Here is a 26,268-nt window from a genome sequence, read left to right on the forward strand (position 1 = left end):
TGGTGTGGTGTTGAAAATAGATTAAATATATAACATATGAAAATGAATGAGATGAGTATAATAATATTTATCTTTTTATAACTGACTCTTACAGTTGATGATTAATTCATTATTCTTTTTCTTTTTCTTACACTTTTTCTTTATCTGTTAGTCACTACTCTTATACAATCTCTATATAATACAGTGTTTGATAACTAGATTTAACAGCTTTCATCTTTGTGATTCTGTCTTATACATTATACTGTCTCTCTTCACTCACTCAGATCACTACAGTGAATAGCTCATTGAAACTAATCTCATCTGATCTCTGAGCATTCTCAGAGATTGAGATGACTTAGTCTCACACATTCACAGATGTTTCAGATAGTTCATTCTCTGTGATCTTCACAATTGAACTGATGTAAACAGTTAAATTCAACTCTGAATTTCTTTTTCTTCTGTAATCTGACTCATGTGCAAGTCTGCTGTTTTGAGACTGCTCTTTGTCATATTGTATTCACTATCTGCAGTGTGTTATTATATGACTGACTACAGTCTTATCATTTATTGAAGTGTGATGTTCATCTGATTTCTTCATTTCTTCTCATTCTTTTCTTATAATTGTGAAAAGATTAGAATAAGTGAGATCATCTAGTTCATAAGTGTCTATGATTTCTCTTACTTTGTGAGACTTTTCAATTGTAAGTCTCTTCTTTTTCAATACTGATGATAGTGCTGTAAATAATCATAATTCACTCAGATCTTGTACTTTTGCTTTTATAAGTCATGAATTATTGATTAAGTTGTATAAGATCTGTCTCTCTGATTCTTTCAATGTGTACATTCTCAGAGAATGTGATTTGAGTATTTTATATAGCTTAAATTATCTAGATTGAAACTTCTCAGAACTCTCATTGTATATGAGAACTCATGTTCTTATCTTGAGACTTGATTTCTTAACAAGTGAGTCTTGTATTCTTTTCAATTGAATTGCTCAGTTCAGGAGTAACTTATTAGCTTTTGTGCATGTGTGACTGATCTCTTTCAATCTTGATTCTGTGTCTGTAACTGTTATGTTCATAACTACTGTTTCTACTGTGTTCACAACTGCTGTTCTCTTTCTCACCTTTTTCAAAGCATTCTCTGAGATGCATGAATGCAATTCATACAACAGGTAGAATGATGAATACTTGATAACTGCATGCTGCTGAATTCATGTGACTAATAGTGCCTGATCAAGATATTTATCTTATAATCTCATAGACTTGCTCACTAGATATTTCATCAGCATATTGTTCAAGATTTCATTCAAGTGTTTTATCTTCTCATTTATTCATGAATAATATGATGTTATTCTATGATGTCTTGTCTGTAACTGACTCATGAAATGCCTCACTGCTTCTTCTATGAGATTTGTACTGTTATCAGTTAGAATCTCATACAGCATTTCATAGTTGACATAGATCTCATTATGTAGAAACTTCATCATCATCTTCTCTGTTATCTCTGAAACTGCTTTCATAACTGACCAGTCAGTAGTGTAATCAATAGCAGTGATTATTCATTGATTTTCATTTGATATTCACAGTAATATATCTATGAGGTTCACTCTTCATTATTTAAATAATTGTATCATACATTTCATCTGATATTGCACTTTCTCACATTTCAATTCTTTCTTAGATTCTTTCACAACCTGGTAATTCAGGCACTTGTGAGTGTATGTCTGAATGTTCTCAGCCATGCTTGATCAGTATACTCTTGATTTGAGTACACTCATGAGTGCAGAACTTTCTAAGTGACTGAATTTCTTGTGCATATAAGTCACTAAGTCATGTCTAAATAAAGATTCTAGATAGAGAGCTTCTATGTATTCTAGATCACAGTAAAGCATAATATTGTTTTTCAATTTTCTCAGCTTGAAGTTCAGAAGCATCTCTTCTACTACTTTCATGAGATACTTATCATTCAACATCTTGTCATTTTTCAAGTGAGAGATCATAATGTTCACTTATTCTGATTTCTTGCATTTTCTCAGCACATTTAATGTGAACATCTCTTGTATCTGATTCACAGAACTCTTATTCATGAAATCATATCTGTGACTGATTGCATTCAGTATCACTGCATTCAATTTCTTCTGATATTTAATATAAAGATTGTACACTTGAAACTCTGAGATTCAACATGCTAAGTATTTGAAAGATTTTATTATTAATTATAGATAGATAAGGCTTTTGTGATCTGTGATCACTGTTGTTGTATATCTGTTATTGATATATCTATTTCATAACATCAGTGTGTGCTTAATTGCTAGCAATTTCTTTTCATGCACTGAGTAATTGAGCTCAGTATCTGATAGTTTTCTATCATCATATATCACTGAGTGTAGCTTGCTGTTCTTACTCATCTGTAGAAGAGTGCCTCTGATAGCTCATTTGAATATGTCTGTCTCAATGTAGAAAGGTTTATCATAATCTGATTGAATAAGCATTGAGAATATTGTTACACATTCTCTCAGTGTGAGAAAAGCCTCTTCACACATAGCATTTCAGATGATTGAATAAAACTTCTTCTTTCACAGATTCACATTCATTTCTCTTAAGAGATCTGAGAGTGATATAGATATTTATGTAAAATCCTTGATAAATCTGCAGTAATATGAGACCAACTCAAGAAACTGTTGTATATAATGTATATTTCTCAGTCACAGTTAATTCACTATGACATTCAATTTCTCTGAAATGAGGTGTATACAGTCATCACTTACTACATATTCTATAAACTTCAACTCTTCTGTTTCAAACACACACTTGATTAATTTGATGTAGAGCTTATACTCTGTCAGAGTTATAAGCACTTCATTGAGATGCTTCAGATGTTCATTATATGAGTTTGAAAAGACTAGAATGTCATTGAGATATATAAGATATGAGGTTTTATTCTGTTTATGAAGAATTATATTCATCATCATTTGAAAGATGATAGGTGCATTTGTCAGACTGAATGATATTATCAGAAATTCAAACTTCTCTCATTATATATTAAACATGGTTTGTGAGACTGACAGTTTATCTACACAGATCTGTCAGTATTCTGAGAGAAGATTGATCTTTGATAGATATCAGATGTTTCTGACTGTATTCAACTGTTATTGAATCTGTGACAGTGAATATTCATTCTTGATCATAAGCTTATTAAGTGCTTGATAATTGATACACATTCATCACTCTTTATCTATCTTTTTCACAAATAGAACTGAAAAGCCTCATACACTTGATAAGAGTTGTATAAGACTACATTCTAGAAGGTCTGTGATCTGACACTTCTGTTCTTTGAGATGCATTTGTGACAGAGAATACATATTCTGATTGACTGGTTTTACATTCCCTGTGTCAATCTTATATACAAATCCTTATTCTGGCAGCAATTCTGATAAAAGATCTGTTCAGAAGACCTTTCTATACTTCTTCAGAAGCTTCTTCATATACTTATTCTCTTATATATTCTTTATCTTGGTTTTCTTCACTTTCAGATTCTGTATGACATACAGAATGCTTTCAGATGAGGTCTTGTAAATTATTCTCTTTGCTTATTAATATATAAGCAGATTTAATTCTTCTATATCAGAGATATGAAATGTTCTTCTCATATCAGTTGATAGAATTATATGAATCATTTTCTTTCTATTAGTTAACTGCATATGACATGTACATCATTGAATCTGCAGATTGAATCTTTAAAATTAATTAAGTCTGAGAAAAAGATTATATTTTATGTTCTGCAGCTCTCACACTCAAATATAGCAAGATCATTCTCTGAAGTGTAAGAGAACTCTTACTTTTGCAGGTGATATCAGATATCAGTTATCAGATAATCTTATATATCAGAGATTCTTCACTCAGTGAATCTCTTTTAATCTTTGAATCATATAATTATTAATATATTGTGTAGAAGCTTCTATATCTACTAACACTTTTACAGTCATCTCTTAATTCTTACTCAAGTGTCTCTTATACATTAACATTTCAGGTCTCAAGGTATTAAGATGAGTATTCACTTCATTCTCATCTGTATCTCAGTCAGAAGCCTGCTTTCTCTTGATATTTATAGAATTCAGAGAGTCATCTAATATGAGCATCTCTTTCACTTTGAAGACTTTTCATAGAATATTAGTGAGTGTCTCTGAGCTCACTGATTCTGTTAGTTTTTTAACTCTCTTGCTTCTCTTGACTGTGCACACTGAGTGTAATCTTTTGTATCATGATTTTGACATCTACAGTTGAAGCAAGCTTGATGCTCATAATATCAAGATTTTCACTCAGAGAATCTCTTTTTCAGAGAATTCAGTGCTTTAGTAATAGCATTCAGATCTAGATTCATCACATTCAGATATATAACTTGTGTTATAGAAGTCTGATTATCTGTTCTTCACTGAGATATACTTGATTACAGTATTTTCTGTTACAGTTGACTTATTTATTTCTGTATAATGAGAATATTGTATACTTTCTTCACTGTGCCTGGCTATGAGATTAAGCATTTTCATTCTGCTCTCAACTCAGATATAAGATCATGAATGAAGATCTATAAATAGAAAGATGTTAAAAGCTCTTCATTCAACACAAGATAGTGTAAGCTGAAGTGTGTGAAGTATAATATAAGATTACTCACTTATCTACACTCAGTGAAGCATTCATAATACTTATCTTATATATTCACTTTCTCAAACTTGTGCAAGATTCATTTGAAAAACTCATTTCATATTCATGAGAATGAATATTGCTCTGAGTCTATGAGATTCATCTTTTCATCAGTCATTTATAATGACTTCACTTTTTCATGTAGAAATATAACAGATCTTAAAACTTGTTAAAATTTCATTGACTGTCTGTCTGTGAGTTCATGTTCAATCTGATAATATAATTATATCTGACTTAGCCAGCTGATTGCAGTATCATTTTTTCAGTCATCATTGAAACTTGATAGCTTCAGCAGATCTCTTAGCTTGATGTATTTCATACTCAGATTCTCATTCTGCACAGTGATCTTCAATGATATATATGCTTCTGAAGAGATTGTGAATAATTATGATGAAATCTTCAGATTTGATATAGTTATCTATCTGTGTAAATGTTCAATCTTCTACTGCAGGCCTAAGATCTGATTTTCTCTATTCTTATTAATAATGATGATTGTGTCAGTGAAGCTCTTCATAGTGAATACTTGATCTGCAGTGAATATCAATTGTTATTTGACTTCTGTCTCAGTCTGTCACTGCATACACAAGGTCTCAATCTTGTTTAGAATTCTTGTATGTGTATAAAGCTTTGATTTCAGTTTGATAATCTCAGTCACTTTTCTTACTACTTTGAGTAAACTCTCTGAGAGGTTCTACATATCTTCTGATTCAGGTAGCAGAGAAGAATGTTGTTTATATTAACTAGAGAAGATATTCATTTCAGTGATTTCTGATTGATTATATAATGTCTATTATTATATTACTTGTATTATTATATCACTATATTACTGTATTATTATATCACTATATCATTCTATCACTATATTGTTATATGATTTCTGTTATCATTGTATAACTCTGGTGATGATCATCTCTTCTTTTATTTCTTTAAGTGAAGAGTGATCTTCTTTGAATCTGATTCATCACTCTCATTTCTTTCTCATATCTCATTCATTTGCATTTCATATATGGCATTTATCTGAGCATGAAGTTTTTTCTTAATAAGCAAAGCAGTATCAATTGAATGCTCTTCTGCTCACTGCTATTTATACACTATCTTTTGAGACATTCTAGAATCACACTGGCATGATAATTACAAATCACTTTGTAGACAGAATTATCACATTCTGAAGAAGCCTGCACTTCTCACTGATTTTTAGACATGCTATCAGATGTGATTCAAAGATTGCTTAAGTCAGTATATGATTACAGGTGTACACCGGCTTCTTATATATTGTAATATCATACACTAATTTAATTAGCGGCTGCTATGGCCCCTTTACACTCGTACGCGTACGCTAGTAGTTCGGAAGCGGCCGCGGTATTATCCGACAGTCGTACGTTCTTCCGAATCATAAAATTACTGAGATCTATAATATTAAATCAGAGCTGTTAATTCATGAGTACTCTTTAAATAAGAATCTGTTAAGATCTTAAGATTATATACTATATATTAACTATCTATTACTCTGAGACTGATAATATATCAGAATAAATAATTCAGACTGTGAAGAATTATCTTTATAAATTCTATAATTACTTATAAGATAATTAATATAATCTTTTTCTATATATAGAGATTACTATCAATGATTAAGATACTGTTTTAATAGATATAAGCCTGTTCTTTCTTATATACAGATATTATATAAAAGTACTGAATCTTTTAGAGATTATATATTTTATACTGAACTTCTACAGTTTAATTTAGATCACTGATAATATAGTAATAAAACTCTGAGATATCTATAATTAAGTAGAAGTCTTTATAATAAATACTAAACAGAATTAAGAAGATTAAATTAATATTCACTGAGACTCTGCTGAATAATATAAAATAAAAGATCTGATATAATTAAATCTTAAGAATATATAAATCATATATTTATCTCATATACTGAATTACTGTTATATTAAGTATAAAGTGATAGAAGTTCTAGATAGTTATAACTACTATTTTAATATATTATCAGAGATTTATAATATCTTTTATATAAGCTTACTCTGCTATACTATCACTGATCTGTTCTCTTCTTAACTGACTTTTAACTGACAGCTGCTAGACATTATAGAAGAAGATAATAAGCTTAAGTAAGAGATTAAAAATATTCTTGATAAGAGATCTCACAGCTGCAGCTTATAATATCTTATAAAATAAATCAGATATAATTATCTGATCTAAACTCTGAGTTCTGTATTATCTAAAACAGCAGCTCTTGACTAATGAGAACTGCTTCTGAAAAGAGAGAACTAATGTAACAGACTGTGTCTAATCAATTATATAGACTATTTTATTACACTTCACATATTTCAACTGCTTCATTCTCAAATATATACACTATACTCTAATTCTCAGTTATTTTCAATTACTGATTCTCAGCTGCTATAAATATATATAGATTCTTCTGCTCTGAAGCTTCACTGTGTACACTATTATATATGTATATAAATATTCACTTCAATCACTTATTCTCACACTTTCTCTTTCTTTCCTTCTCTAATATTTTTCTCTTTATTATATAAGATCTATCAATATTATACTGATCTGTTCAGCATAGGCCTCTTACAATATTATAGTATAAAACTTATTTTATTTATTTATAATATCATTTATCAGAATATCAGAATCAGATATTATATCAAATCTTTAATTGAATTAATATCTTGATCTTTTTCTAATTTATGAGATTTTTATAGAGAGTAGAGCTTGTTTTCTTGATATTTGAATATCTCAATAACACTGTGATAATATATATTAACTGATTTCACATTTTTTTAGCAGTCTCAGTGTAATTAAAAATCAATTGTATGTTCAAATTATCAATTGCTGCTTGTATAACTGCTTCATGATGCATATTGTGAATGTTTGAAGATGGATGAAATAATGAACATTGGGCGGGTGTTGGGTGGTTGGTTATGTTACAAGTTTGCCTGAACTAACGCGCATGCTGGCTTCAACTATTATGTCTTCTGAAGAACAAACCGTGCCATGACTTTGGCGGATAGTATGTCTTCTGAAGTTCTGGGGTATTTTCCAAGCTGATTCATCCCACTGGTCGCTAGTTATCCAACTAATATTCACATACTTCTACTTCCCAGAAATCGGGAGACAAAGACGTTCTGCGGCTGACATTGTCGCGACTTTCCACTTTCCACCAGGCTATATGCGTGATTATTTTTTATCATTGTTATATTTTCTTCCACCAGGCTATGCGGGAACAGATTCAGCCAGGTTTGAGAGACTTTTACCCCCAGCAGAGCCGCAAGTTGCACGTTGGGTTTTACCCAACTTGATCTGACATCCTCATGTTGGGATTCTTTGTCCGCTACGCTGACAGGAAGAAACCCGAATGATGCCAACCAAAGGAGATGGATGGTTGTTCAGTATTAGAGTCTCCAACCATGTTGCCTTATAAAAAAGGGACATCATGATTGTGATTTTTTGTCTTGCTCTCATCATTTTTTCTACCCTCCCCCTCGGGCTTCAAAATCTTATCTGTGCGCTTTTCTCTCCCTGCTGAAGCCAACACCAACTAATTCTCCACTGAGAGTCGAGCGGCAATCATTTCATAGACTCATCTATTCTTTGCAGCAGACAGTCAAAATGAAGATCCTCCCTGTACTCTTTGCCTTTCTCACAGCCTCTGCTGTAGGGCAGTCTATCTCTCCACCCACTCAAGCTAATCTGTCCCCAACAACCCAAGAGGTTTGTCCACTTCTTCTCACCTCTTGTACTGTTCACATACGGCATACATATCATCTCTATCAGCTTTATATTCCTGTACCACCGTATTGGTGCTGATGACAATCTAGGTTACGGTCGATGAAGCACTCCCGAATATTTCTGCTCGGGGCTTTGGGAAGTTCAAGAACATCTTTGATAAAGTAAAGAAGGGTGGTGATAAAGGTAATTCAGCTTAGTAAAAGTTATAGACTGGGCTCTTTTAGCTGTCTAAGTTCTTCGGATGAGCTTGGACGATGCTCCGCTCCTTAATCCTTTGATTCGCTGTCTTTCGTATCACATCAGTTTCTCATATAAACTGCATTTGTGCTCCCTATGATATGTACATATTTTAGACAGCACTTTTACTTTTTTATTTTCAGTTTTCATTTCCGCTTCTCCACAGATCACAGCTCCTTCTCGCCTTTCAAGCTGTCTATATTAGTATCATTCCAAAGCTGACGTTTTATATCTTCCTAGACAAAAAGTCTAAAGACAAAAAACCTAAAGACAAACCCGAAAAAAAGAAGAGCGAAGACAAGAAGAAGGATGAAAAGGAGTTAACGGAGAGCAAGACGTTGTCCAAGAAAAAGTTCAAATTCAAGAGTCCCAAGAAGAGCGATGGTAAGGGTAAGGGAGGAGGGGGGGCTGTGGTTGTCCAGTCAATGGCTCCCACTGGCCTAAAAGCTCCGCTACTCTTCATTGGAGGGCTATTTATTCTAACTACACCGTTGATGGTTCACTGATTATGGTGTCTCTTCACACAGCGCTTCATTTATTCCTTATAAACCGGCTGGCCGAGTCGCTGATGTCTGATGTATTCTTGGTTCAGTTCTTGTTCTGCAAACTGGTTTAGTTGTTTAATATATATCTCTAATTATTTTTTGGAGTCATTAACAATGGATGACATTTTTAGGTAGATTCCGTAGGCTGCTTGATTACTTCCCTCTCATTACTTCAGAGTATGATTTCTAGCCCCTCATCACATTGTTGAAACCATACCTTTGGTGAGTTGCTTAATCAAGAAACTGTATACCATCAAATAAATACAAAATGCCATTGGTAGAAATTCCACCCTTCACCTGCCTTCTCCATCAAGATCTCTTAGAGGCACGCTGTACAGTTACAGCTTAGGCAAGGACTTGATACCGGTTTTTGGGCATGAGGATCCAGAGCCAGCTATGCAACAAGTAACACAACGAAGTTAGTAACAAATTTATGGAGGGAAGAAAAAGAAGAAGGATATGAGCTCTATCATAGTTATTTGTAATGCAGTGCGAGAAAAGGGAATTTAATGCCAGCATACCTGGACTAGTGGAAACCCATTCGCCACTCTCACATTTGAGTTGAGGTCCTAGCCCTTGGAAGAATCCGGGACGATGCCAGCAAATGCGAAAAAAAGAAGAACTTGAAAGATTGAAAAATAGTAGTTATAGTAGTCACAATACGGCGAGTGTGCGTCGAGGGAAAAGGCTCTGGTATCTCCATCCCTGATATGTATCAACCTGATTAAACAGGTCGAAAGTGATCTTAGGACATGCAGTCGGAGTTGCCAATACGTCCCGACAAGAGGAGCTGGGAGAATAAAAATGCGATTGCGGAGGAGCGAACTGTAGGTGTTGACGGCATGGTTGCTTCGTGATGCGGTGTAGTAACTTCTGCTGCTCTCCGGAGACCGCGTTTATTTATTTCAACCTGTAGTATGTATTATACAACTCGGGTTCGTTGGACAAGGGATCTTTGCCTGGTACAAAACAGCGATTGGCATATTGGGGGAGCCCCTTGGGGATTAATATAGATTTGGGAGTTGTATGGACGGAAAGTTCTCAGTTATGTACAGAAGCCCACACCACCTTGTTGACCCCGCTGGTTCCCTAGATGCGCTAGCGACAAATGGAGCCATGGCATCTGGCGCCCTAGAAACGGAGAGCCGCATCGAACGAGAAGAAATACCCTACGGCGAGGGCCGATGCTGCTCCTCTCCGCGATGGCCAATCTGAACACAACGGGTTGCAGTGCCTCTGCTGGCGCGATTCTGGTGTGGACGGTTGACATGTGCGGTCTTCCAGCTCCTGCGGTGCTGATTCGGTGCTGTTGCTACAGATCATCATGCAGGAAATGATGACGCCCTTGTACCAGCCTTGCCATGGCGCGGATGATGGGATCGTGGAGTTCGTGGAGTGTATATCTGGTTTCAACCATGGCCTTTTCAAGGTTTTTCGTTCGTGATCGCAGCATTCCCTCCCAATTACAGCAAATAGCCCGGGTTGATTTGCTTTCTGTTTTCTTCCATCAATGAGTGGCCCTTGCTGTTATTCAATTTCACGAATCATGGCCTGTGTTTCATGAAGAAGGCCATCCGATAATATTAAATCTCTATATCCGCATGGCATCTCGTGTTCAAGATCTCCGTTCACATGCGAATTCCCCAATGACAGACGAATTATATCTACAAGGAAGGAGAATGTTAGCTGAGATGCCATCGCATAGATACTTGCGGGAAAGAATGCTACCATAGAAGTCCGCGATTGCTGAGTCAAGGACATCTGCGGTGCCAGGCTAGGTGAGATATTCAATTTGCAGGCGAAGGCATCATAAACGGATATTCTAAAGCAATGATAGAAGGAGACAGTAATGCAATCCACAAGCGAGTCAGACACACAAGCAAGCTGGACAGTTCTCACCTATCATACAGTGAGAAGTCTTCAAAGTCTCAATTACCATAAAAAAATTAACAAATTTGTATTATCAATTATTTTGTATATGCTTAGAGCATGTATGAGCAGTATATTAAATGATATTACATACACTACACTATGATACTGCATGTTTTTGTGATTGAGAGTCAGTGATCTTAAATATCTCTCTTTTTCATTTATTAATGCTTTGTAACGTGATCAACCACCCAATGCCAGCTTACACCTAGACTGGCCGCCGGGACCATGAATTTCATGTTTGGTCCCATTTGGTCTGGTCTCATACATTTCTTGATGTGAATCCTGCTGAGACTAATCATTAAAAAAACATGAAAAGTAACTATATATCAGATCTCAAAATAAGACTATGACTTAGAAAAAATAAGAAAGTAGTTTCATTTAGTTTCATTTAGTCTCATTCTTGATATAAAGTGACTATTTTTAGACATTTTAAGATTTCTTTTAAACTATTTTTAATTTTTTAAAAAGTAATGCTTTTTAATAATACTTAAATAAGATTTAAAGTCATTTAAAGTAATAAAAATAATTTAAATTAAGAAGTGAAAATCATGATCTTGTTTAAAAAATGTAATAAGAGTAGATAGTAAGTCTTACTGAGAGTCTAAGACAGTATGAAATTACTATCTAATGTTAAAACTGTGTAATAAAATCAGTTAAATTAATAATAAGACTATTAAATATTCTGATTCTAGTTTCAGACACAGTTATATAATCAGTCTACTTATACTTAATATTTACTCAATCTTTATTTTTTCATTCATCTTCAAATACTTACAATATATACTATGAAGCAGTTATATAAGCAGTAATTAATAATTTAAATATGAAATTAATCTCTAATTACACTGAAACTGCTAAAAAATATGAAATCAGTTAATATATATTATCACAGTATTATAGAGATTAGACTGACTGTGTAATTATATCTGAGATCAGAATTAGAATATTTAATAATCTCATTATTAATTTGACTGATTATATTTATAAAAGGTCTACACTGAATAGATCAGTATAATATTGATAGATCTTATATAATAAAGAGAAAAACATTAGAGAAGAAAAGAAAGAGAAAGTATAAGAATTAGCAATTAAAGTGAATATTTATATATGTATGTAATAACATATATGATAAGGCTTCAGAGTGAAAGAATCTATACATGTTTATAATAACTGAGAATCAGTGATTGAGAATGACTGAGAATCAGAGTGTATATATTTATAGCAGCTAAGAATTGACAATTAAGAATAACTGAGAATCAGAGTGTATATATTTAAGAATGAAGTAGTTGAAATCTGTGAAGTGTAATAGAATAGTCTATATAATTGATCAGACACAGTCTGTCATATTAGTTTATTTCTTTCAGAAGCAGTTCTTATCAGTCAAGAGCTGCTGTTTCAGATAATATGAAACTTAAAGTCTAAATCAGTTAATTATAACTGACTTATTTCATGAGATATTATTAACTGCAGCTGTGTAATCTCTCATTGACAATATCTTCAATCTCTCACTCAAGCTCATTATCTTCTTCTATGATTCCTGGCAGTTGTCAGTTGAAAGTCAGTTGAAAAGAGAACAGATCAGTGATAGTGCAGTGAAGTAAGCTTGTATAAAAGATATTATAAATCTCTGATAATGTGTTAAGACAGTAGTTATAACTATCTAGAACTTCTATCACTTTATATCTGATATAATGATAATCTAGTGTATGAGATAAATATATGATTCATATATTCTTAAGATTCAATTATACTAGATCTTCTATCTTATATTATTCAGCAGAGTCTTAGTGAACATTGATTTAATCTTCTTAATTCTGTTTAACACTTATTATGAAGACTTCTGCTTAATCATGAGTATCTCAGAGTTTTATTACTATATTATCAGTGATCTGAATTGAACTGTAGAGATTCAGTGTGAACTGTATAATCTTTAGAAGATCTAACATCTTCATGTAATAACTGTATATAAGAAAGAACAGACTTATATCTATTAAAACAGTGTCTTAATCATTAATAGTAATCTCTGTATATAGAAGAAGATTATATCAATCATCTTATAAGTAATTACAGAACTTATAAAGATAATTCTTTACAGTCTGAATTATCTATTCTGATGTATCATCAATCTCAGAGTGATAGACAGTTAATAGATAATATATAATCTTAAGAACTTGACAGATTCTTATTCAGAGAGTGCTTATAAATTAACAGTTCTTATCTGATACTATAGATCTCAGTAACTCATATATCTGATAGAATAAGCTCTGTAGAAAAGCTTCAGTGACTTGTTCAGTATTCATTTTATTACAAGATTTCAATATTATATCTTTACTTAATTAATTCATGATGATCAGAATATTTCTATAATCTTTACTCTCAGAGAGATTAACAGTGAAGTTAATTACTACATCTTATTAAATTCTATTAGAAATATTAAGTGATTTCAGCAGATCTTTTCTACAGTTCTTTCATAAGATGATGAAAGAATAATGATTACAGTTTCAGACAAAGCATCTGATACTGTTTAATATCTCAGATCAGTAGAACTCTTGAGAGATTATTCTATACAGTTATTCACAGTCTGAATAATCAGTTATATACAAATCATACATCTCTTATATTATTCAGATGTGTAAGAGTTCAGAGTGAGAGACTCAGTATTATTCATAGAATTGTAGAGTATTATTGTTATCAATTGAATATTCTGAGATATCAATTCTTATATATAGTTCTGAGAAAAATCAGATTACTTCTTAATATACTGCTTCAGTGAGTACTTGAAGAAGTTTATCAGTTTAAGCTGTTATATACTACAATTCATTCAGTGTAGATTCAGAGAATGTTCTGATCAGTGAAGTATATATAGTGTTATAATTGATCTCATTATAATTAACGCCCCGGTGGCCGAATGGTTAATGCGGCCACCTGGTAGCGCCTTGGCGTGGGAAACCAAGGCGCGTGGGTTCGAAACCCGCAGGGGATACATTAAATCCGGAACTCAAGCACCTCAGGTTCCTAATAAATACAGAGGTGTACAAATCGCTCCAATGAATCGCTCTATGTTCCTGGGCTGGGAAGTTATTATCGCATGTATCTAATTGTCACTCCTTTGTATTTTCCTATGTTCTTGTTATCTTGGCGTGGTCTCAACACCTGTATTTCCTCCTGTATAACCAACACTTGGCCTGTATTTAACATCACGCAAGGACTCATCATAAGCTCCGCTTGCATATGAGTATAATGGAAGAATAATAATAATAATAATAATCATTATAATTAACTAATATCTTCAGATTCAAGAGTTGATGTTCTTAATTCATTCAGTGTGTATCTGTCACATCAGATAATATATCTTATTCTCATTATAAGAGAGTATCTGTTATCAAGTTCTGACTATCAGAGCAGTAGTGTATTATAAAATGAAAACAGCTTAGAAACTTTAATCATTGTATCTATTATTCAACAAGTTTATAAATCATTATAAAGTATTTAAAGTTCTTATAATCTATGATTATCTCAACTTTGAAGACACTTTGAAGTTCAGAGTCTCATTCTTCTAGACAGTGTATAATTGTAAGAAGTTTCTTATCATAGATCTCATAATTGCATTCAGTAGCAGAACTCAGTTTCTTAGATATGAAGATATATGATTTTAGAATATCTTCATTATTATATTACAATATCACTTCTTTTATCACATAGTTAGAGAAATTAGCTTCAATAACTATCTCATGATCAGAATTAAATATTATCAGTAGAGAAGTATTAATAAACATCTTCTTTATCTCTATAAATACAGCTTCAGTATTCACTGATTATTGAAATACTGAGTCTTTCTTAGTGAGTTCTGTAAGTAATCTTACAATATCTGAGAAGTTTTATATAAATCACTGATAGAAGTTAGTGAATTCAATAAAGCTTTGTACATCTTTCACAGTATGTGAAGCTTTTTATTTGAGAATAACAGAGATCTTCTCAGAATTTATTCAAATTCTCTTATTAGCTTCTATAATGAAATCTAAGTATTTAGTACTCTTAACTTTAAAATCACACTTATTAATATCAATTAATAGTTCTGCTTCTTATAGTTGTTATAATACTCTTCATACATACTCTTGATACTCTTTTCTGAATTTATCAGTGAAGATGAGAATGTTATCTAGATAAGTAGATACAAACTTATTAAGAAAATTTCAGAGTGCTCAGTTGATATACTTCTGAAATATACTGAAGATGTTAGTCAGTTCAAAAAGTGTGACTATTTATTCAAAGAGACTATAATATGTTCAGAATACTGTAAGTCATTTATCTTCTTCAGTGATACAAATCTTATAAAACACAGTAATAATATCTAGCTTTGTAAATCATTGAGCTCATCTGATTCATGCTAGAGTTTTATTAATGAGAGATAAGAGATATAGTTTTACTATCAGTGACTTCTTTTTCAGAGTATTTCATAAGTATTAACAGAAATCTGTGTCAGATTCATGATTTTGTGAATGTCATCTTCATAAATTCTATTATGATTAGAGAATATCAAGCTTCTGTTTCAAGTATTCAATAAGATGCCTTGTTCAGATAGTCAGGCAAGTTCTAATATAAAATTATAATTAAGATTATCAACTTTATATACATAGATATCTTCATGTTAATAATCTTCAATATCTATATTTAACTTCATTATGTAATAGATACAAACATGTTTTAAGTCATTAAATTCTGTAAGAAGTCAGAGTTTTAATAAGAAGATACACTGAAGATTATAATATCTTATAACTGAAGATTTAATCATTATATAATAACATAGACTGCTATCTATCATGGCTTTCATATTATACATATTATCAATTACAGTAGATATAAGAATTGTATTTATTATTATTTTCTCTTTAAATTATTATTATCTAATCTTTTCAAGCTTCTGTTTATAAATTTGAACAGAAGCTAATTTTTTCTCTATTTTATCAGAGTATTCTCATAGTTATCTTCTGAATCTTTCCTCAATGTAATGTGATTGATGTGAACAGATACTGATTCATTCTTTAAGTGAGAAGACACTGATCTTTCTCTTGAGTAAGAAGATATAAAGACTGATTAGTAGTTGAAAGTGATGTATTCTGATCTGTTACAGTTGATATACATCTCATATTAATATCAGTTAATGACTTCTTTAGAAGTGATCTCAGAAACTCAGAAGTCTGTTCAGACAGTGAAAACTCTTGTTTATATATAGATATTTAAGTTCACTCAATTCATAATATCTGCATTGTCATTCTTCAGTACAGATATATAAGTGACTGAAGTGTAATATCTTCTATTACTATTCTGTATACTCTTAAGCTTGATAAGATGATTATTTAATATTCAGAGTTGTATGCAGAAGTCTTTATAAGTCAGGTCTTTATCTATACTTATGAGAATCTGTAAGAGTTTGAGAGTTAATATCTTCTTGAGCATGCTAATCTTTATTCAATTCTCTCAAGATTGATTATCTGCTTCTAGAATCTTAGTGTTAAAGTTAGAAATAAATGTTATAAGAGAAGTGTTTCTCTGTTAAGCACTCTGTAATCAATTTAATACTTTCTGTTGCATAGCAGTGTCTTGAAACAGAATATCAAGATATTTGATGATATTATCAGACATTTATAACACTGATTTACATACTTTCATTTATAAATAAAACTTCTGTCTCATATGATCTTTTAATTGATTATTGATATATCAATCTTAATTAGTTACTAAACTGATAATGTAAGAGGCCTACGCCGAATAGATCGGTATAATATATAGGTCTTATATAACAAAGAGAAAAACGTTAGAGAAGAAAAGAAAGAGAAAGTGTAGAAATCAGTGATCAAAGTGAATATTTATACATGTATGTAATAATGTACGCAGTGGACCTTCAGAGTGAAAGAATCTATACATGTTCATAGCGGCCGAGGATCAGTAATTGAGAATGGCTGAGAATCAGAGTGTACATGTTCAAGAGTGAAACAGAAGAATCTATGAAGTGTAACAGAATAGTCTATATAATTGATCAGACACAGTCTGTCATATTAGTCTCTCTCTTTCAGAAGCAGTTCTCATCAGTCAAGAACTGCTGTTTTAAATAACACAGAACTCAGAGTTTAGATCAGTTAATCATAGCTGACTCATTTCATAAGATATTACTGATTATAGCTATAGAATCTCTTATCAAGAATATTCTTAATCTCTTACTCAAGTTTATTATCTTCTTCTATGATGTCTGATAACTGTCAGTCAGAAGTCAGTTAAGAAGAGAATAGATTAGTAGCAGTACAGCAGAGCAAGCTTGTATGAAATACATTATGAATTTCTGATAATATGTTAAGATAGTAGTTATGACTATCTAGAACTTCTATCACTTTATATCTGATATGATGATAATCTAGTATATGAGATGAATATATAATTCATATATTCTTAAGATTCAATCATACAAGATCTTCTATCTTTTACTGCTCTGTGAAATCTCATCAGATATTAATTTAATCTTCTTAATCTTGTTTTATAATTATCATGAAGATCTCTGCTCAGTTATAGATATCTCAGAGCTTTATTACTATATTATCAGTGATTTAAATTAAACTGCAGAGATTTAATATGAACTGTGTGATCTCTAGAAGATTTAACACTTTCATATGATAATTATATGTAAGAAAGAACAGACTTATATCTGTTAAAATAACATCTCGTTTATTGATAGTGATTCTGCATGTAGAAGCAGATTATATCAATCATCTTATAGATAATTATAGAACTTATAAAGATAGTTCTTTACAGTCTGAATTATCTGTTCTAATGTATTACCAATCTCAGAATGATAGATAGTTAACAGATAGTATATAATCTTGAGAACTTGACAGATTCTTATTCAGAGAGTACTTATAAATTAATGACTCTGATCTGATACTATTAATCTCAGTAACTTATATATCTGATAGAATGAACTCTGTAAGAAGACTTCAGTAACTTGTTCAGTATTCATCTTATTACAAGATTTCAATATTACATCTTCACTTAGTCAGTTAATAATGATCAGAATGTTTCTACAATTCTTACTCTCAGATAAATTAATAGTGAAGTCAATTACTACATCTTATCAGATTCTATCAGAAATATTAAGTAATTTCAGTAGATCTCTTCTATGATTCTTTCATAAGATAATAGAAGAATAGTAATTACAGTTTCAGAAAAAGCATCTGATACTGTTTAATATCTTAGATTAATAGAACTCTTAGAAGATCATTCTATACAGTTATTCACAGTCTGAATAATCAGTGATATATGAATCATACATCTCTTACATTATTCAGATATGTAAGAGTTCAGAGTGAGAGACTCAGTATCATTCATGAAATTATAGAGTATTATTATCATCAATTGAACATTCTGAGATGTTGATTCTTACACATAATTCTGAGAGAAATCAGAGTGCTTCTTATTATACTGCTTTAATGAGTGTTTAAAGAAGTTCATCAGTTTAAGCTGCTGTATGTCATAGCTCATCTAATGTAGATTCAGAAGAAGTTGAGATATCAGTAACAGTTCTAATCAGAGAAGTATATAGTGTCATGAGCTGTTTTATCTTGATTAACTAGTATCTTCAGATTCAAGAGCTGATGCTCTCAGTTTATTCAGTGAGTATCTGTTACATTAAATAACATATCTTACTCTTGTCATGAGAGGGTATCTGTCATTGAGTTCTAGCTGTCATAACAGTAGTGTATTATAAAATGAAAGTGACTTAAGAACTCAGATCATTACATCTGTTATTCAGTGAGTTTATAAGTAGTTATGAAGTATTTGAGATTCTTATAATCTGTGACTATTTTAAATTTGAAGATACTTCAGAGTTCAGAGTTCTATTCTTCTAAACAGTGTACAATTGTAAGAAGTTTCTTATCATAGATCTTATAATTGCATTCAGCAGTACTCAGTTTCTTAGACATGAAAATACATGATTATAGAATATCTTTATCATTATATTATAATATCACTTTGTCTATCACATAGTCAGAGAAATCAGCTTTAATAACTATCTTATAATCAGAATTAAATATTATTAGTAGAGAGGTATTAATAAACATCTTCTTTATCTATATAAATGCAGCTTCAGCATTCATTGATCATTGAAATACTGAGTTTTTCTTAGTGAGTTCTGTAAGTGATCTTATGATATCTGAGAAGTTTTATAGAAATTGTCAATAGAAGTTAGTGAATTCAATGAAGCTTTATACATCTTTCACAGTATATGAAGCTTCTCATTCAAGAATGACAGAGATCTTCTCAGAATTCATTCAAATTCTCTTATCAGCTTCTATGATGAAATCTAAGTATTTAATACTCTTAACTTTGAAATCGTATTTATCAATATCAATTGATAGTTCTGCTTCTTATAGTTATTATAATACTCTTTATACATACTCTTGATACTCTTTTCTGAATTCATCAGTGAAGATGAGAATATTATCTAGATAAGTAGATACAAACTCATTAAGAAAATCTCAGAGTACTCAGTTGATATACTTCTGAAATGTACTGAGAGCATTGATCAGTTCAAAGAGTGTGACTACTTATTCAAAGAGATTATATTGTGTTCAGAATGCTGTAAGTCACTTATCTTCTTCAGTAACACAGATTTTATAAAACACAGTGATAATATTTAACTTTATAAATTATTGAGCTTGTTCAATGTGAGCTAGAGTTTCATTGATAAGAGATAAAGAATAATAGTCTTTCTTTATTAATCTGTTCAATTCTCAATAATTCACACAGAACTGAAGTTCTTCATCTGATTTCTTTGCAAAGAGAATAGAGACTGTGATGAAAGAGTTACTAATATATATGAATTCTTTATTCAACAGATCATTGAGTGTCTTTCAAAGAAGAAGAAGTTCATCTCAGAACATGTTATAAAGAGAGTCTTATATAAACTGACCGTGTGACCGTGTCTGGGACCAGGACCAGATTTTTTGATAGTCCCATTATCAATTTGACTGATCCCATTACACGGTTTTAACATTAGATAGTAGTTTCATACTGTCTCAGTGGGACTTACTGTCTACTCTTGTCACATTTTCCAAATGAGATCATGATTTCCACTTCTCAATTTAAATTATTTTTATTGCTTTAAATGACTTTAAATCTCATTTGAGTGTTATCAAAAAGTGTTACTTTTTAAAAAATTAAAAATAGTCTAAAAAAAACCTTAAAATGTCTAAAAATAGTAACTTTATGCCAAGAATGGGACTAAATGGAATCAAATGGGACCACTTTCTCATTTTTTTCAAGTCATGGTCCCATTTTAAAATCTGATATATAGTCACTTTGCATGTTTTTTTGATAGCCAGTCCCAGCGGGATTCACGCCAAGAAATGTATGAGACCAGACCAAATGGGATCAAATGTGAAATTCATGGTCCCGGCGGCCAGTCTAGTCTTATAACAGTTCAGAGTTCTTATCATTCTTTTTCTCTAACTTAATACTGTGATTCACTTCAGAACCTTGTAAGAGAGGTATATTTATAATATTATCTTGTTAAAAGATATCTAGATATTCATAATATTATTAAGAGAGTTTTATACAAGAATCTGTTATTATAACACAGAATAACTTTTCTAGAGCTGTTTTGATATCAGTCAGACTGACAGAATAGATTGATATATAATTCTACTATCAGTGAACTTGTCAGTGACTCTGTCAGTGATTTTAATGATAACTTCTTTTTCAGAGTATTTTATAAGTATTGACAGAGCTCTGTGTATGATTCATAGTCTTGTGAATATTATCTTTGTGAATTCTATCATCATTAGATCATATCAAGCTTCTGTTTTAAGCATTCAGTAAGATGCCTTGTTCAGATAGTCAGATAAGTTCTAACATAAGATTATAATTGAGATTATTAATTTTATATATATAGATATCTTTATATTAATATTCTTTTACATCTATGTTTAGTTTTATTATATAACAGATACAAACATCTTTCAGATCATTAAATTCTGCAAGAAGTCAGAGTTTTGATAAAGAAATATACTGAAGATTTTATCATTACATAGTAATATAGATCACTGTCTATTATGACTTTCATATTATACATATTATCAATCACAGTAGATATAAGAATTATATTCATTATCATTTTCTCTTTAAATTATTATCATCTGACCTCTTCAAGCTTCTGTTTATAAATTTGAATAGAAGCTAATCTTTTTCCTGTTTCATCAGAGTATTCTTATAATTATCTTCTGAATCTTTCTTTAATATAATGTGATTGACATGAACAGATGCTGATTCATTCTTTGAATGAGAAGACACTGATCTTTCTCTCAAGTGTGAAGACACATAGATTAATCAGCAGTTGAAAGCAATGTACTCTGATTAGTTACAGTTAATACACACTTCTCATTAACATCAATCAGTGACTTCTTCAGAAGTGATCTCAGAAACTTGAAAGTCTGTTCAGATAGCAGAGACTCTTGCTTATATATAGACATTTGAATCTATTTAGTTCATAATATCTGTGTCATTGCTGTTCTTCAGTGCAGGTGTATGAGTCACTGAAATGTAATATCTTCTATCACTGTTCTGTATACTCTTGAGCTTGATAAAACAGTCATTTAATATTCAGAGCTGTGTGCAGAAGTCTTTATAAGTCTGATCTTTATCTACACTTACAACAATCTGTAAGAGTTTAAAAGTTAATATCTTCTTAAGCATGTTAATCTTCATTCAATTCTCTCAAGATTGATCATCTATTTCTAGAATCTTAGTGTTGAAGTCAGGAATAAATATTATAAGAGAAGTGTTTCTCTGTTAAGTACTCTGTAATCAATCTAATACTTTCTGTTGTATGACAGTGTCTTGAAACAGAATATCAAGATATCTCATGATATTATCAGGTATTCACAACACTGATTCACATACTTTTATTCATGAGTGAAATTTCTGTTTTATATGATTCTTCAATTGTTCATGAATATATCAATCTTGATTAATTAATAAACTGATGACATCTTTATCTATACTCAGTTTCATAAGCATTTTCATTCTTTATAATGAGTAGAGAGTGAGATCAGAAGTATTAAAATATACAGAAGTATCTAAGCATTCTTTCAACACTTTTATATTTAATTCTGTAGATGTTGAAATTACATGAGTTAATCATTGAATCTCTTTATATTGAAGTTGTTGAGTTCTGTACATGTCTGCTATCTGTTATTATTGTAATTTCAACATTGTTCAGAGTTACTGTAATATTATCTCTATGCTCACGCTCAAGAGTTCTCTCATATTATTATTAGACATAATTATATCATTTTATTGAATGTATGATATCTGTGAAATCTGAAGAAGTATAATCATATTCTCATATATCTGAGTGTCAGAACTCTCAGGTCTTTCACTGATATTCTCTTATAAGATCTTACTCTCTTTGTAAGATCTTGTTACAGAGTCAGAGTGACTGATAAGCAAGCTTCTATCTGAGAACTATTTGAGAACTCAGTGTCTGCTTAACTGTTTAACTGTTTCTCTATTTCTTACATGTCATTTACATGTTTAGATATCTCAATGGAAAATCATTTCTAATGAGAAGATAATGCATGAATAATCATTTCTAATAAGAAGATAATGAATATTTTTATAGTGTAAAAGACCTACACTGAATAGATTGATATAATATATAGGTCTTATATAACAAAGAGAAAAACATTAGAGAAGGAAAGAAAGAGAAAGTGTAGAAATTGACAATCAGAGTGAATATTTATACATATATATAGTAATATACACAGTGAAGCTTCAGAGTGGAAGAATCTATACATGTTTATAGCGGCTGAGAATCAGTAATTGAGAATGGCTGAGAATCAGAGTGTACATGTTCAAGAGTGAAACAGAAGAATCTATGAAGTGTAACAGAATAGTCTATATAATTGATCAGACACAGTCTATCACAGATAATATCTTTATCTACACTTAGTTTTACAAGCATTTTCAATCTTCATAATGAATAGAGAGTGAGATTGAAAGTATTAAAATATATAGAAGCATCTAAGCATTTCTTCAGTATTTATATTATATTTATATTCAATTCTGTCAGTGTTAAAATTGCAGAAATTCCTTGTTAAGTTAATCATTGAATTTTCTCATATTAATGTTATTAATTTATATGTATATCAGCTATTTATTATTATTGTAATTTTAATATTACTCAGAGTCACTATAATACTATATCTATACTCATATTCAAGAATTCTCTTATATTATTATTAGACATGATTATATTATTTATCAGATATATAATATCTAGACTGATTATGTAATCATGTCTGAAACCAGGACCAGATTTTTTAATAGTCTCATTACCAATTTGACTGATCTCATTACATGATTTTAACATTAGATAGTAGTCTTATACTGTCTCAGTGAGACTTACTGTCTACTTTTATCACATTTTTCAAATGAGATCATGATTTTCACTTCTCAATTTAAATTATTTTTATTGCTTTAAATGACTTTAAATCTTATTTAAGTGTTATCAAAAAGCATTACTTTTTAAAAAATTAAAAATAGTCTAAAAAAAACCTTAAAATGTCTAAAAATAGTAACTTTATGTCAAGAATGAGACTAAATGAAATTAAATGAGATCACTTTCTCATTTTTTTCAAGTTATGATTTCATTTTAAGATCTGATATATAGTCACTTTATCTGTTTTTTTAATAGCTAGTCCCAGCAGAATTCATGCCAAGAAATGTATGAGATCAGATTAAATGAGATTAAATGTGAAATTCATAATTCTGACAGTCAGTCTAATAATATCTGTGAAATTGAAAGAAATGTAATTGTATAAATATCTTATATATCTAAGATATCAGAACTCTTAGATCTTTCACTGATATTCTCTTTATAAAATCTTATTACAGAGTCAGAGTGACTGATAAGTAAGCTTCTATTTAAAGACTCAGTATTCACTTAACTAATTAAGACTTAGTATCTGCTTAACTATTTAATTATTTCTCTATTTCTTATACATTATTACATATTCAGATATCTCAGTAGATAATCATTTCTAATGAAAAGATGATAAATATTTTTCAAGTGTAAGAGATCTACACTAAATAGATCAGTATAATATTTATAGATCTTATATAATAAAGTGAAAAACATTAGAGAAGAAAAAAAGAGAAAGTGTTGAAATCAGTAATTGAAGTGAATATTTATATGTGTACACAGTGAAGCTTCAGAGTGAAAGAATAGAAATTTCATGAGTTTTTCAGCTGAGAATCAGTGACTGAGAATCAGAGCTTCGGGGCGGAAGAATAAGAATCTATGATCGGCTGAGAATCAGCAGCCGAGAATCGGAGCTTCGGGGTGAGAGAATGGGAATCTATGAAGTGTAATGAAATAGTCTATATGATTGATCAGGCGCAGCCCGCCACAATCTGTCTTCATTCAAGATTTCATATTTCAGATGAGTTATTAAGCTTAATAAATATCTACAGAATTAGCTGTATATTTTTATATGTAATTTTCTATATATATTTTCATTATATAATATATCATCTTAAAATCTAATTACGTTGTTGAGATATTGATGAAAATATTTCATCATCATGATAGTGAAATGGCGGGCGTTGAGTGTAAGCGGGCGTTGGGTGGTTGATCACGTTAGTGCCTTGGCATGGGAAACCAAGGTGTGTGGGTTCAAAACCCGCAGGGAATACATTAAATCCAGAACTCAAGCACCTCAGGTTTCTAATAAATACAGAGGTGTACAAATCACTCCAACAAATTGCTCTATGTTCCTGGAATAAGAAGTTATTATCGCATGTATTTAATTGTCACTCCTTTGTATTTTCTATGTTCTTGTTATCTTGACATGATCTCAACACCTGTATTTCCTTCTGTATAATCAACACTTAATCTGTATTTAACATTATGCAAGAACTTATCATAAGCTTCACTTGTATATGAGTATAATGAAAGAATAATAATAATAATAATAAAAATATCTTAATACACATGCGTCTCTATGTATAAAGATATTACAGAGCTAAGCTTAAAACAGAAGACTCTGCAAGATTGATTTTACAGCTTATTAATAGAAGAGATAGAACTGTAACTATAGTAAAAGTATATTAGTAAAGTAAAATAAGATTGACTTGAAAATAAGTTGAATAATAATATAGATAATTGATAAAAGACTGAAGAGAGATCTGTAGAACTGAGAGATAATTAATTATCAAAGATAATAACTGCAGCTGTTTTCTTAATTAAGTTAAGAATAAAGTTAATAAGAGATGTTCTCTATAATATCTGATAATATAGTAAACTCTTTAAATAACAGTTTTCTTTTTACAGACTGCTATTAATAAAGATATATTAGAACTATGAATCTCACAGTGATAAAACTTAATCTCAGATAATATATCTATTTCAATAGACTATTCACAGACTTAAAAGACTACTATTGATTATATAAAGTGTTAATATATCTAGAATAATAGAGAGAGTTCAGACTCATTTATTATAGAATCTATGACTATAGAAGAATCTAATTTCACTGTATATATTCATTTACAGTTCTACACAGTTGTCACGCTCCCGGCCGCGCCAAGGCCCCGTTGCGGTTCCACACGGCCCATCGCTTCCATGCGGATGATTCCATTCCATCCGAACCGGTTTCCAACCACCCTATGACATCATTCGGATATATCATAGGAAGATCCGATTGATGGATATGAGAACCCCGCTTCTATACGAGGTCAGCAGATTACTCTTCCTTGGCAATGAGGCGCTGCTGAGGTATCACTCCGGCTATCCTCGCTCGTGGAATGGGAGGAGGGTATCCGCCCATTGTCTATATAGAATAGCTAGATGCTGGCTCCCCATCAAAGGAGCCAGTGATTCGTTTTTCTCCTACTGGAATATATACAAGAGTTACTGCGTGCCTCATACAATCTTCTTAGTATACTAAGTATCATATCTGTGATATCCTCGCAATAACCCTGTAGCCTACAAGCTCGCTATTCAAGCAAGATAGTCAAGCTCACTCATACAGCTTCTCAAACAACTACCCCTACGTGAC

At 31.2% G+C, this 26,268-nt stretch overlaps 1 protein-coding gene and 1 pseudogene across 3 annotated transcripts; both read left to right on the forward strand.

Moving 5' to 3' along the window:
- The first annotated feature begins 7,667 nt into the window (after positions 1-7,667).
- On the forward strand, positions 7,668-9,418 carry BDCG_07482. 2 transcript variants are annotated; one of them, XM_045423273.1, is made up of 4 exons: positions 7,696-8,218; positions 8,313-8,426; positions 8,534-8,627; positions 8,922-9,364. In XM_045423273.1, exons 2-4 carry the CDS (start codon positions 8,325-8,327, stop codon positions 9,185-9,187), a joined length of 462 nt encoding a protein of 153 aa, XP_045278701.1. In that variant the 5' UTR covers positions 7,696-8,218; positions 8,313-8,324; the 3' UTR covers positions 9,188-9,364. The 2 variants fall into 2 exon arrangements, with proteins under 2 accessions (XP_045282168.1, XP_045278701.1); XM_045423272.1 differs by having other exon boundaries at positions 7,668-8,426; positions 8,922-9,418.
- A 4,634-nt stretch (positions 9,419-14,052) lies between these two features.
- On the forward strand, positions 14,053-14,141 carry BDCG_17555 (annotated as a pseudogene). Its single transcript has one exon. The product of its transcript is annotated as a tRNA-OTHER (tRNA).
- Positions 14,142-26,268: the final 12,127 nt, after the last annotated feature.

The sequence above is a fragment of the Blastomyces dermatitidis genome (genome assembly GCF_000003525.1).
Source record: "Blastomyces dermatitidis ER-3 genomic scaffold supercont1.9, whole genome shotgun sequence".
In the NCBI taxonomy this organism is placed as follows: Eukaryota; Fungi; Ascomycota; class Eurotiomycetes; order Onygenales; family Ajellomycetaceae; genus Blastomyces; species Blastomyces dermatitidis.

Coding starts and splice junctions, on each gene's coding strand:
- BDCG_07482 (XM_045423272.1), top strand. CDS start 8,325: ATGAAGATCCTCCCTGTACTCTTTGCCTTTCTCACAGCCTCTGCTGTA. Junction 8,427..8,533: donor TGTCCCCAACAACCCAAGAG/GTTTGTCCACTT, acceptor ATGACAATCTAG/GTTACGGTCGATGAAGCACT. Junction 8,628..8,921: donor AAAGAAGGGTGGTGATAAAG/GTAATTCAGCTT, acceptor ATATCTTCCTAG/ACAAAAAGTCTAAAGACAAA.